This window comes from Phalacrocorax aristotelis, chromosome 4, assembly GCF_949628215.1.
Source record: "Phalacrocorax aristotelis chromosome 4, bGulAri2.1, whole genome shotgun sequence".
NCBI lineage: Eukaryota > Metazoa > Chordata > Aves > Suliformes > Phalacrocoracidae > Phalacrocorax > Phalacrocorax aristotelis.
The window spans coordinates 65682563-65696743 of NC_134279.1; the positions used below are offsets into that span (position 1 = coordinate 65682563).

Genomic DNA, 14181 nt, shown 5'->3' on the forward strand with positions numbered 1-14181 from the left:
TAAAAAAAACAAACCACAATGGGTGCCACCGTGTTCTCTGAAGAACCTAACTCCTTGGTGCATATTCTTCTTCCTGAAAAACTAGCAAGTTAGGAGTAACTTTCAGAATTATATTTCCAGAATTTGCACCCTAATTTCTGTCAAGTCCCAGATCAGCAGCTATATTAAAGTGGATTGTTCTTCAAGTCATTGCCGTTGAACAGGAAAATTAAGACTTTGAGACAGAGCAGTTAGGTTGTTTTTTCCTACATATGAAATGTCAAAATACTGGATACTGGGCTTCCAGTCTGGGGAACCTGTACAAAATAAGCTTTCTTCATTTTTTGTCACTTCTGAAGACCTTGATTCTTTACCAAGTATTGGGCTGTATTGGTGAGAGTGAAGCCAGGACACTCTGTCTGGCATTTGTGACGTGACATCTGAGTCGTGTATCTGGTCTCACCCTCGCCAGTAGAAGACAGGCACTGACATGCTGGGCTGAGTCCAACAAGGACCTTCAAGACAGGAGGGCTGGAGCAGTTGACATTTGGAGAGAGGCTGTGAGAACTGCATTTATAGAATCATAGAATCATTAAGGTTAGAAAAGATGTCTAGGATCATCAAGTCCAACTGCCAGCCCAACACTACCATGCCTCCTAAACCATGTCCTGAAGTGCCACATCTACACATCTTCTAAATACCTCCAGGGATGGTGACTCCACCACCTCCCTGGGCATCCTGTTCCAATGCCTGACCACTCTTTCAGCAAAGAAATTTTTTCTAATGTCCAATCTAAACCTCCCCTGATGCAGCTTGAAGCCATTTCCTCTCATTCTATCACTAGTAACTTGGGAGAAGAGACCAACCCCCACCTCGCTACAACCTCCTTTCAGGTAGTTGTAGAGAGCAATAAGGTCTCCCCTCAGCCTCCTCTTCTCCAGACTAAACAACCCCAGTTCCCTCAACCTCTCCTCATAAAACCTGCTCTCCAGACCCTTCACCAGTTTCATTGCCCTTCTCTGGACACGCTCCAGCACCTCAGTGTCCTTGTAGTGAGGGGCCCAAAACTGAACACATTATTTGAGGTGCGGCCTCGCCAGTGCCGAGTACAGGGGCACCATGACTTCCCTACTCCTGCTGGCCACTCTATTCCTGATACAAGCCAGGATGCCGGTGGCCTTCGTGGCCACCTGAGCACGCTGCTGGCTCATGTTCAGCCAGCTGTCAAGCAGCATCCTCAAGTCCTTCTCTGCCAGGCAGCTTTTCAGCCACTCCTCCCAAATCCTGTAGCACTGCATGGGGTTTTTGTGACCAAAGTGCACTTGGCCTTGTTAACCTCATGAAATTGGCCTCGGCCCATCGATCCAGTCTGTTCAGGTCCCTCTGCAGAGCCTTCCTACCCTCGAGCAGATCAACACTCCTGCCCAACTTGGTGTCGTCTGCAAACTTACTAAGGGTGCACTCGATTGCCTCATCCAGATCATTGATAAAGATACTAAACAAGACTGGCCCCAACACTGAGCCCTGGGGAACCCCGCTCATGAATGGCCACCAGCTGGATTTAGCTCCATTCACCACAACTGCCTGGGCTCAGCCATCCAGACGGTTTTTTACCCAGATAAGAGAATACTCGTCCAAGCCATAAGCCGCCAGCTCCTATAGGAGGATACTGTGGGAGATAGTATCAAAGGCTTTGCTAAAGTCCAGGCAGATAACACCCACAGCCTTTCCCTCATCTACTAGGCAGGTCACCCTGTCATAGAAAGAGATCAGGCTGGTCAGGCAGGACCTGCCTTTCATGAAGCCATGCTGGCTGGGCCTGATCCCCTGGTTGTCCTGTACACGCTTGGTGAGCTCACTCAGGATGAACGCTCCATAACCTTCCCTGGTACCGAGGTCAGGCTGACAGGCCTGTAGTAACCCGGATCCTCCTTCCAGCCCTTTTTGTAGATGGGCATCAGCCTTAAGAAGAAAGGGAAAAGGTGGGATCTTATTGTTGCCTACAACTGCCTAAAGGGAAGGTATAGACAAAGCCAGACTCTTATAAGACAAGAGGCAAGAAACAAGTTGGAAAATGGGAAATTCCAAACAGATATAAAGTAGATTTGTGGGGGCTGATGTGGTTTGTTGGGGTTTTTTTGGTCGTTTTTACTAAAAGGGTGTGGCAGGTTTCCTGGCTTGTCAATTCTCATAATACTTTGCCCATTTTGCTTTTAATTTCTACAGAATCTCTACTGTGAATGTTTTTAAGAAGATGTCCAGAAAGGAAGTATCATGGCCACATTTTATGGAAACTAGACAGCTTCTTCTGAGAAACATTAAGAGAACTCTAGAGCTAATGTATTAGCAGGAAGTCAAAAGATCATAGTAGTATAATCAACCTTAAAGGAAACAATTTCCTTCAGATAACCTATGTTAACATCTAACTCCATTCACTCTGTGAAGACTAGAACAACATTCTTTGGATACAATAAAATGTTTTCCAAAATATTCCAACTCCTGATTTGGATGGAGAAATATTTAGGGGGAGTAAGAGAATGGTGAGTCTCCATTTGGGAGAATAAAATATGTAATCAGTTCAACCTCTGAGAGATATGTTAAACTACCTTTGAAGCAGCTTACTAGAGCTACTGTATGGGATGGTCACCTCTTATTGCATTTAAAAAAGCCTCTTTATCTGATATTGAAATTGCTGTAATTAATGTTGGCTGACAAAGCAAATCCTGAATTTACAACAGGTTCTAATAGATGTTGTACCCTCACCTATCTCATCCATAAATTTGGTTAACGTCTTTAACATTATGGTCAACTACTAGGCAGTTACAGAAGAAATGCTGAAATTAGAACAAATATTGCATTGTATTATGACAGTTCTCTGTAAGTATATACAAATATTTTTTTCCTGGACCTTAGATTAATCACCCAGAAGATGCTCAATTCCTTCCTTCATAGTTTTCTTTTGTGCAGAGTGATGCTTTCTACACCTATTACTCACCAATTGCCTCCTTAATTTTCTTGAATGATGAAATAAAAATAGTACAGTTCTTGCTATCACCCTTCTGTAAGTGTAGTGTCCAACCCTAGAAGGCTAGGGTTCAAATCTCCTTCTTGCCTAAGTTTCTGGAAAGGCTCAACAGCCTGATCTAGTTACATAAATGCTGTTCTAGAATCCACCCACCTCACCTCACAAACTCACTCGTCATTCTGAGATACCTCACACCATATAAGGTGCTCTTCCTGAATGGCCAGGAACGTAGGTAGGTAGCATTTACAACACAGAGAAATGTATTTCTTAGGACTTTCAGCTGTACTGGGATCATAAAGATTTTAGATTACAGGTGTTTTTCCTTTTTTTTTCCCTGGGACCATCGGTAGTATTTATGCTATCACAATAAACTATATGCCACAGATATGATTTGGGCTTTGTGGCAATGCTATGGCCTTTATGAATGGTTTTGTTTTAATTATCTCCCAAAAGAGAAAGGCTTTAAAGGGCAGATCTACTGTTTTATGCAAGTTTTAGACATAATTCAGGTCCCTCAGCTTGAAAACACACACCAAGATATAAATATTATCTTAGCTAAAGATTAGTATCCTAATTAGGTTTCTGACTGGAACTATCTCACAATGTATAAGTACACTTATTACATTCTAAAATACTGCCCTCTCACTAGCAAAATCTTAATGATGCTGTTATTTTTACTACCTAAGTTCCTTTCTGTAGCTGTATCAATTTTCAAATATAAAAGATCACGTAGAAAAATGCAGTGTTCTCCTTGCAGCCAAGCCTCTTTTAGACCATGAATAATGACGAGACCAGTTCTGAATAGAAAATCATAAAACATCAATTAAACAAAGTAACAAAGCTACTTTGAGAAGCGCTTGCATGTTTTTGAACATAATAGATTTGAACATAATAGTTTTTCCATTGAGATGTGGTAGCACTTAGTTGTGGGGAAGAACCACAGTTAATTAAAAAAATAAAAAATTTTCTAAATATCATATCAACTAGGCCAAAATCCTGGGCATTCTGCTAAACCTTTTAAAAAACACCCTCCTAACTGATTTGTGTGCAATGTTGTGGGCAGCAGAATGAAGCAGAGTCCATCACAGGAAGACAGAAATGCAAAAGGCTTCCTCTCCAGCCCCCTCTTACTGGGGATATGACATCATGGCGTTTCCTTCATAATCACGAAGCACTCTGTTTTCAAAGTCATACAGCTAGAAAGTTCATCTTTCTTTAACACTGGCAACTTCAATTAATAAAAAGTATATACTACAATAAGATAGTATATTTTGTGTATATATATAAATATATATATTACAATAAAAAGTACATTAAAACCTCATTCAATAGCCTAATACTTCCCTGTTTTTATTGATGCCACATAAGATACTAATTACATTTTTTCACAGCTGCATCACACTGGCAGCTCCATAGTCTTTCTGGAACCCACTAGTGTATGTCATCTGTCTTTGTTGGTTGTTTTCATGCAGTAAGTCCTCAGCTTAGAGCAGGGGTTATAGCTTTTGAATGCATGACCTTATATTTCCTACTATACAAGTTCATCACAGTCTTCAGGTTGTTCAGCTCTTTCAGTCCACTAAACTGATCTACCATTCTAAACAGAAGGTTGAAAAGTCACTGGCTTCCTTTGTCTTGAAACTCACATATCTCCACATTTAGAAGCCATAAGAATTCAAAACCTTCCCATGAACTTCAGGGCCACTAGCTCCAGGAAAGCAAGTATCTGTCTTTTAGAAAAGACTTATTTTACCACAGAAAAAAACTGTGTAAGAAAAGTAGTCATCAAGTACAAAAATCTATGCTAGCAGAACTAGATAATAGCATGATTTTTCTTTCTTTCTTTTGTACAAGCTAACAAAAAGCAAACTCTAAGACCCAAGGCAAAATTTTTATTCCACATGAAACAATGAAATGTTTAAAATAGCCTGACATTCAAATATTAAACTCAGGTTACCATAAGCAAATAGTTACAGTGCCTTGTTGCATTCAACTCCATTTAAGTGTTTTGGATTTCATATAGGGCAATTTTAGGATGCTTAAGATAAGTTAAAGTATTTTGCCAAAACAAATGGTACATGTTGTCTGTATGCAGCGATTCCTTAAGCAGCTATAAAAGTGCTTAGGAAAAAGCGATCTCAAAAGGACAACAAAAGGACACTGTATTGACAAAGCATTACCATTAGAATACATTCAAGAGAGAGGAAAATACTTACAGATTTTTTATGTCTACTGCTCCTCGGAATGCCTTCCTTGGTATCGCTTGAATCTGATTTTCGCTAAGATCACTAAGAAAAAAAAAATTAAATTAAACTTAAAATCTGCCATATGTATGTCGTTCTATGTATAACAGAAAGAACACGTAAGGAAATAATTTCAGCCATTACAGTTCAGTCAATGTTTCCAATGAAGCTTATTTTATTACCCTAACTGATTTGCAGTTCAAGAAAAAGAAGCAGCAATAATACTCAAATTAGTTTATCTGTACTGCACTAAGTAGCTCCTTTACAAAACAGTAATATATATGCCCAACAAAAAGCAGAAGCATTACATAATTTAACAACGAAGGCCAAATGGATTTAACTTCTGATTGATTTTACTTTTCAACCCATTCCAAACTCATGACATCAAATATTTGATAGTATGTTCAGCTTTATGCAAGGAAGACCAAAATCAAGCAAAAAGTGCAAGTAGCAAACTGTTGAGAAACAAGAGCTATCAAGTTGTATGACATCTGAGACCAATATATTTCTGATCTCAGAAATATATTGTTGTGGACTGGCAAGCACCATATATTTTAAAAGAAGGCATCAAAAACCATCCTGCAGCAGATATCTAATGCTCCTCCCCAAAATCCCTGCATGACCAGCTGCACCAGGCTACCTGAAACCAGTGTCTTTTCCAAAAGAGAAATATTCATAAATAACTTTTTGCTATCATTATAAATAAACAACACTTTTTCAGAAATTTAGATACCCTTTTGGCCTTCACAGTTCCATGTTGGAAATAAACCTACAGAACTGAAGTAAAGACAGTAGCAGGAGACAGAAAAAAAACACAAACCCAAAACAAAATCAGACTAGAATCCAGGGCTTTTCACATACGCTATACCGCGTTAACAAGTAATTCAGTGCAATAGGAGATGATCAATAGATTAAAGTCGTTAGTGCTATATCTACACTGTATTCAGTTTGAAGGTTTCATTTCAGATTATAGTTTTGTGCACTGGACCAAACGTTCCTACCACGTACATGGTTCACAAATGTCTGAATGCCTTCAAAGGGACCTGTCTACCTTGTAGCCTTAAAATTAAGAAATCAGATCTTCTTTTCAAGGCCTTCAGAGATGCATTTATCTATAGACATCATATACACAAGAAATTATACAAAGACGCTTGCTTGAGCATCTGAATAAAATTTAGAAACAAATCAGATTTATACAGACTGTATCTACACTAGGATTTCCAGTCAAGTCTGCAGAGCAGAACTACATTTCATTTTGCTAAAACAAAATCAGGCCCTTCATTCCAGAAGCACATCAAACGCACTCCAACCCCTAACAGGAGACATAAAATTGCCCAACATCTTGCTTTTCAGAGACGTCTTTTAAATTACCTTTTCAGAGACAGCTTTTAGGAGAAACATTGCAAAGTGGAGCATAGAAATAAGAGATCTAGTTTAGATGAAGTGAATAAGCAAGAATCATCTAGTTGATGATTCTTGTCATGCTTTTGACATACTCTTTCCCTAAAACATAATCTAGCATAAGCTCATGTTTCCAGTTATTAGTAATCACTCCTGGAGATCTCTTTCAGATTTACAAACTTAAAACAAAATAATTTGAGGACTTCACAAAACTCCACACTGCCTGAGTCTAACCAAATTTACATCAATATAATCCATTTGAAAAGAATTATAAAAACAGGGACAGCAATTTTGTTTTACCTAATTCACTGTTAATTTATGGAAAATCACATCCTATTTACTAAATCGTTCACAGTTCATGCATCTAACTGCACTGCAATATCTTGCAAGGTATATTTAAAACTAGTCCCAATTTTACTATTATTAACTGTGTGTGAAAAAAGAGAATCTGTGAGCTGTGATTTAATTTTCAAACCACCTAAGTAATCTTGAAATGGGATATGACTCTGACAATAAATTCACTGGCAACGAATGAAAAAGCAGCCTTCAGCATTTGTTATGGCAACATGATTTAACAGCCTACTTCCTTTAAAAAAATTTCATTATAAGTATAAACAGCAAATATTTACATTTACACTTCCGTTTAATTGACTAATACATTTTACCTATGTAAAAATTGTGCGTAAAGTGGCTAAGTTAGCAGTAGTGATTTGTGTCATGATCAATGATTAGTTTATACTACAGACATATGTATATATCCACGTAAACCACTACCACAATCATAAATATATACTGCAATAGGCAATGGGCAATGGTGCATTACGCTTTTTATGACAGTTAGTAGAGTATCATCATTCAACATTTTATATCATTTAAAAAAGTGGAAGATCAACAAGACTGAGACGATATGTACATTACTGTTAAAAATCTAATAAAACATAATGGTAAAAACTTTCTTTCTTTGACTAAATGCAAATCTTAGCATGAATACAAGGACTTACAAGGAACAGTTATTGAGCCAGGTTCACAGAATCACAGAATTACAGAATGGCAAGGGTTGGAAGGGACCTCTGGAGATCATCTCATCCAACCCCCTGCTTGAGCAGGCACACCCAGAGCAGGGGGCACAGGAACGCATCCAGGTAGGTTTTTAATGTCTCCGGGGAAGGAGACTCCACAACCTCCCTGGGCAGCCTGTGCCCCTGCTCTGGCACCCGCACAGGAAAGAAATTTCTTCTCATGTTAAGTGGAACTTCCTGTGTTCCAACTCATGCCCATTGCCCCTTGGCCTGTCACTGGGCACCACTGAAAAGAGTCTGGGCCCATCTTCTTGACTCCTGCCCTTCAGATATTGATAAGTATTGATGAGATCCCCCCTCAGTCTTCTCTTCTCCAGGCTGAACAAACCCAGGTCTCTCAAACTTTCCTCATAAGGGAGATGCTCCAGTCCCCTGATCATCTTGGTAGCTCTCTGCTGGACTTGCTCAGGGAGTTCCCTGTCCTTCTTAAAGTGGGAGACCCAGAACTGGACACAGTACTCCCAATGTGGTCTCACTAGGGCAGAGCAGAGGGGGAGGATAATCTCTCTTGGTGTGCTGGCCACACTTCTTTTAATGCGGCCCAGAATATTGTTGGCCTTCTTGGCCACAAGGGCATGTTGCTGGCTCATGGTCAGCTTGTTGTCCACCACCACACCCAGGTGCTTCTCAACAGAGCCGCTTTACAGTAGTTCAGCCCCCAGCCTGTACTGGTGCATGGGGTTGTTCCTCCCCAGGTGCAGGGCCTTGCACTTGCTCCTGTTGAATTTCATGAGGTTCCCCTCGGCCCAGCTCTCCAGCCTGCCCAGGTCTCGCTGGGTGGCAGCACAGCCTTCTGGTGTATCAGCCACTCCTCCCAGCTTGGTGTCATCAGGGAACTTGCTGAGGGTACACTCTGTCCCATCATCCAGGTCATTGATGAATATATTGAACAGGGCTGGACCCAGCACAGACCCCTGGGGAGCACCACTAGTGACAGGCCTCTAGCCAGACTCTGCCCCATTGATCACGACCCTCTGAGCTCTGTTGTTCAGCTAGTTCTCAATCCACCTCACTGTCCTCTCATCTAACCCACACTTCCTTAGCTCGTCTGTTCCTCAATAAAGAATGCACTGAGATTGTATGTGTGCATATGTAAGCCTGTGTGTATGCACATGTGAAAGAGGGCAAACTAATAGCATGCTAGATTTACCGCTGGGTCCACAGTCAACAACATTTCCATGTAGCACAGGCTCAAGTAAAGTACACTGTTCCTTGCTAATTTTAGCACATTTGAAATACGAACTACTTGACTGCAAAGGCTCCCAGCCTTCCTGTGCAAGGCACTGTGTAAAGCATCCCACTAAATGTGCAGAGCTAAGTAAGGTTGGCAAATGTTGTTTTCCAAGAAAAATCTTTTTGCAATGCATCTGCTGGTTTGCAAAACTTTCTTAGAATTGTTTATGTAACAAAAGTGTAAGTTATTCATTCATTCCTTCCTTCATTGCAAAATTCTACCTCACTTATAAAAACTATGATTTTCAACACACAATTTATGCCCACTTATAACAGGAAAGTTTTTAGTAATTACTTATTGATTGTTTCAACTTTTCATCTGCTCAGTTTAAAAGAGTTTCCTTATAAAAACCTTGAGGGGCTTAAACAAACATTCAACTTTTTCTTCTTGCATAAATTACAGTTACATTTCACACTGCAGACCTTACAAGGACTCAATAAGAAGTTGCTGTGTGGTCTTTTTTTCATGATATTTTAACTCATTCCACTACAATTCTTAGATTGGTCACAAAAAAAAAAAAAAAAAAGGGAAATAAAAGGGCACAAGGAGCACAGGGTACACTGTGACTTTCTGGGTAAATGGGGCAAAAATCTGTTTTGTGCATAAAACCAGATTATTTTGCAGGTCACTATGTTACACTGATTTGACTTTGCAGTTTATATTCCGCTGTGATGAAAGATGCAAATCTCCTTTTCAGCCTGATGGTCATTGTTTTCCTGCACTAACTGTACAAACTTCACCTCCCATTTCAAAGAGGCAGCATTTGAATACTGAGTATAATTTATGATGGCATGTAGTACCCCTAAAATGAGAGAAGGTCTAAGCATTTCAATAAAATTTAAGCCACGAAACAACAGAGCACCCTACTTTAACAGAACAAATCTGTATTTTTGAAAGAAAAGGATGGAATCTGTCTTCACATTTGAAACCAGCAATCTGACTGTGATACTTTCATCGGAACAAATTATTCTCCATAATTATTACAGCCCAAGACCTTAAATCAAAATCTAGCATACCTCTGGAACAGCAGATTTGATTAAAAAATGCTTTGTAAACAGCTAGAATGAAAAAGCCAAGGCTACCCTACAATTTATTTTTTTTTTTAAATAAAGCACGATGGCCTAGTAAGATGTTTTGATAAATTCATCTTTATGCAGATTCTAGATGTCTTACAGGATTCTTTCAACTAGACTGTTCTTGACTCTATTATATCATTCCTAGAGAGATATATTCTAAATTATTAAGTCTGAAGTGGAGTACTTTAGACATTGACTCTTCAAGAAAATTCCTTAGTGAAACTTTGTGGGCTTCATTCACTGGCTGGCAGAGCACCTTCAACCACCCAGCCTCCAACACGCTTCCCTGCTCATACAGTACCAAACCAGTGCTCAGGGCCAAAACTGCCTTATACAACTTCAGTCTCTTTTAGTGTGAAACATCCTCAAGCCAGAAGGCGGCACAGTAATACTGGGGTTAAGTAGATTTGCACACAAAAAGCCATCTGGGCAAGTTAGGCTGGCAGTACCTGAAAGAGGCTCTTTGAGAATGCACAGATGAGCACCCGTGCTGATCTGATGCGACTGCACCATCCCGTTTCTAGCGGTTTGTTTCAGATATGTTTAAGCTGAGTATATGTCAAGCATTCTTCAGAGTTGTAATATTCTGGCTGCAGCCCCATGTCCTCAAAAGCAAAACAAGCAATCCAAATCCTTATACCACACCAAGCTGAAGATACACAGACGAGAATGCACAAAGATTTCTGACTTTTTGCCCAACCATAGTGATTCTTTGAACAACTTGCATACTTCTCCCCCCCCACCCCCTGCCCTGAAGGTCAGCTGTGTGTTTCTAAATCAGCCACTAAATATGTTGCTCCTAACTAACTTTTTTTTTTTTAATTAAGATAGCCTGTCCAAGTATTCAAACCCAGCGGTAAAACAGAAATACAACAGCCTCTCTAAGATCCACAGTCTCATAAGTCCTGCAATTATTCTGCTTACATAAAATACAACTTTTTGAACAAACCTAGTCAAGGCAGTTTACATGCATGGTATACTGATAATCACATATGTCTCATCTTTTAAAGTAATTTCCAAAGATTAAGGATTTAATTCTGATATTTTCAATGACACTACAGTCTAACTTGTCTAATTTGAAATTATGCCTGGAAGGATGTAGATTTCTGTATTTCACAAACTGATGGAATGGGGAAAAAAATTAGTAACCAAAAAAAAAAAAGAAACCTCTCATCCTCACCCTCCCCCAAAAAATCAGCCTCATTTTATGTATTCAGTTAATTATTTTTTTCTCCTCTGGGATACATTAGTAATCATAACACATTATGCTTTGTGGAAATAGCAGAAAGACCTTGCCAAACCCACAGGACAGGAATGGTACATTTCTATTTATCATATTTACTGATTAGTAGATAGAAATATATAAGAGAAAAAACCCCAACCTAGAATCCTGCTAACATTTGAAATTCATACCAATAGAATATAATAACCTACTCTCACAGAAAACCTCAAAAACTTATATATGCTGCTGCTTTTTTATCTGAGGATAAAGCCCTCAGATAACCTGATATTAATGAGACTGATAGAGTGCTTCAGCTCTTAAAAACTGCAGACAGTACTGCATTGCAGCTATTTTATTACTCACCATGTATGGTTCCCAGTTGAATATCCCATTTACCCTTAAAAGGAGTGCTAAATTTTTAATTATATAAATTGAAACACCACATATAATCTCTATATCATATGTTGCTAAGGCTGTATCACAGTTTTCTTGTGTGGCTGAAACCATTGTTTGTTCTGAAACAATAAATCTTTTGAAGATGGCAAACCTGCTTGTAAATTTAATTACTTGTAATTTTATTTTCCTCTACGGTTTAACCTCCCTCTGTGACTGACCAGTGATATCATAAATCTATACTGCCACTCTCTACTTTGTAAAATACTGAGTACCTGGGAATGAGTAATGTGTCCTGATATTTAAAAGAAAAGGCAAAAATACTGCCTCAAACTAAGTATTGAATACTTATCAGTTCATTTATGCCAGTTCATAAAAACAGCTCAGAAGGTGGCTATTCCATGATCAGCATCTTTAATCCTTATTTAAATATATCTGACACGAATAAAGTAAGCCTTGCTTAGTACTTCTTTCTTACTGGAAAACAATATTTTTGACATTAGCTAACTATATTCTGAACGAAATCCCCCATACATACCATACAGGGTAGCAAACTACCAGAGATACGGAGACTCCAGGGCATTTAAAGAAGTAAACTGAATGAGAATTTCTTTAAATTATTTGACTGAAAATCAAATATATGAATTTGACGTGGGGGTTTTCACTTGGAATACAAAGGTGGTGGAAAAAAACTCCCATATTTTAGAACAGGATAGGACAGTTCATTTGGAAAGGACCTACAATGATCGTCTAGTCCAACCAAATGATTTTGGTGGAAGAAGTAACAGCTTGTCACAGCATTAATAAGATATTTATCACAAAATAATAAAACTAACTAAACTATTCATGTATGAATATCAAATGATCCCCTCCTTTTCAGCTATTTTCACTATGATTTGCTTTTTCCACAGTGCTATTCATGTTCCTACAACATACCTGCATCTGAGTACACCTTAAAAAGTAACAGAAATTTAGGTGGTTTGGAGAAGACGGACACTACTTGTTCATTAAGGAGCTCTTTGCAGAGGGAGCCTGTGAACCTGCTCTGGCACAAGCTACTCACTGGATTCTGGACTTCATTAAGATGTGTGTGAGGTCTTGGGTGGCCCGAGACACTTCTCCAACCACAGTTGCCTTAATGATGCATGCCTTCTAAAACATCGAACCTATTCCAGAGCAAGACTGTGATTTGCAAGAGCTATTATGTATTCCCCTGTTTTTGCTGTTATGGAAAATGAAGTACCCCACCACACCGGGAGTCAGGGAAGACAGCAGCAGTAAAACTGAAGCTCCTGTAAGATGAGAACTTGCTGTGACGTGACAGTGTAAGGGAAGGAACCATGGCCCCAGGTTTCAACTGTGTCTTTGTATGGCTCAAGAGAAGGATGGAAAGAAATTATTTCATATTATCATTAACACCAGCAGCTACCTCTATTTGCAAAAGCTGCTGTAGCAATGGACTTTCCAACGCAAAGAGGACGGAATGAAATGGTAGACTTTTTCATGTTTTGCTGGAACTCTGATTTGGATTTCAGTCCGAAAATGCCAGACAGTTTTCCTCTTTCTAAATTTTAATAATAAATATGTACTTCTATTCTGTGTTACGTGGTTTGCATTAACATGGAAAACTTTTGATCAGTTTTTTTTTACTGCTCATGAACCTTCATTTATCATCACACAACGATACTCTGAAATTGTAAAGTTCCAGTATGACTAGGAATTTAATCTAAGACGTTTTCTGAATGCTACAGAGGCATGTCCTGGCAACCACTAGTTTTACTGTATTAGGATAAGGTATGTATGCATGAAAATTAATCTCAGAATTATGTATTGAGAATCAAACCAAAGTATGAAGTCTTCAGGAACACAGATGCTACTGAACTATTACATTACGGTGTAAATGCAGGGAGAGTATCCTGGAGGAATAGTTCCTCTAAAAGTAACAGCTCAGGTGAACTGAACCTATTGAAGCATGTTTCAAATTACCTCATGGTAGAAATATAACTCATTGTAGCATGAGCTTACTAAACAAACATGAGTGTTTTATTCTATAACACACAGGTGTTTATTCTATGTTCAGCAAATATATTAATATATATGAGCAAGTAAGTACTCTTCCAATCAGTCAAATGAAACTTCTCCAGTTAATTGTTACAATACTGACATATGTATCTGCATCACTTATTTATGAAGATAATCTTATACCCAAATGGTTTCTCATGTTCCTTCAGCAAGGTGTAGCTTTTTGGCCAGTCTACAGATCAGTTAAGACAGACAGAATAAGGAAATGTTTAAAAAAGTATATGCTTAACAACTCAGCCTAAACTCTTGTTCTAAAAAAAAAAAAAAACACCAAACAACCAAAACCCAACAAAAAACCCCACGAACACCAACACCCTCCCCCAAAAAAACCCAAAACCACAAATTCTGTCACACCGTTATTCTTTGACTACAAAATAAACAATTTAGCCTCCTATTAATTTCAATGGGTTTTTGTTTATTCTTCAGTAAAACATCCAGTGCAGCTAT

At 38.8% G+C, this 14181-nt stretch overlaps 1 protein-coding gene across 4 annotated transcripts in view; it reads right to left on the minus strand.

The window, feature by feature from the left end:
- SLIT2 (slit guidance ligand 2) overlaps positions 1–14181 on the minus strand; it is a 277299-nt gene that overhangs the window by 115565 nt on the left and 147553 nt on the right. For all 4 annotated transcript variants that reach the window (XM_075091765.1, XM_075091766.1, XM_075091767.1 and 1 more), the window contains exon 5: positions 5221–5292. In XM_075091765.1, coding sequence (XP_074947866.1) covers positions 5221–5292 — 72 coding nt within the window. The remainder of the gene's footprint in view (positions 1–5220; positions 5293–14181) is intronic.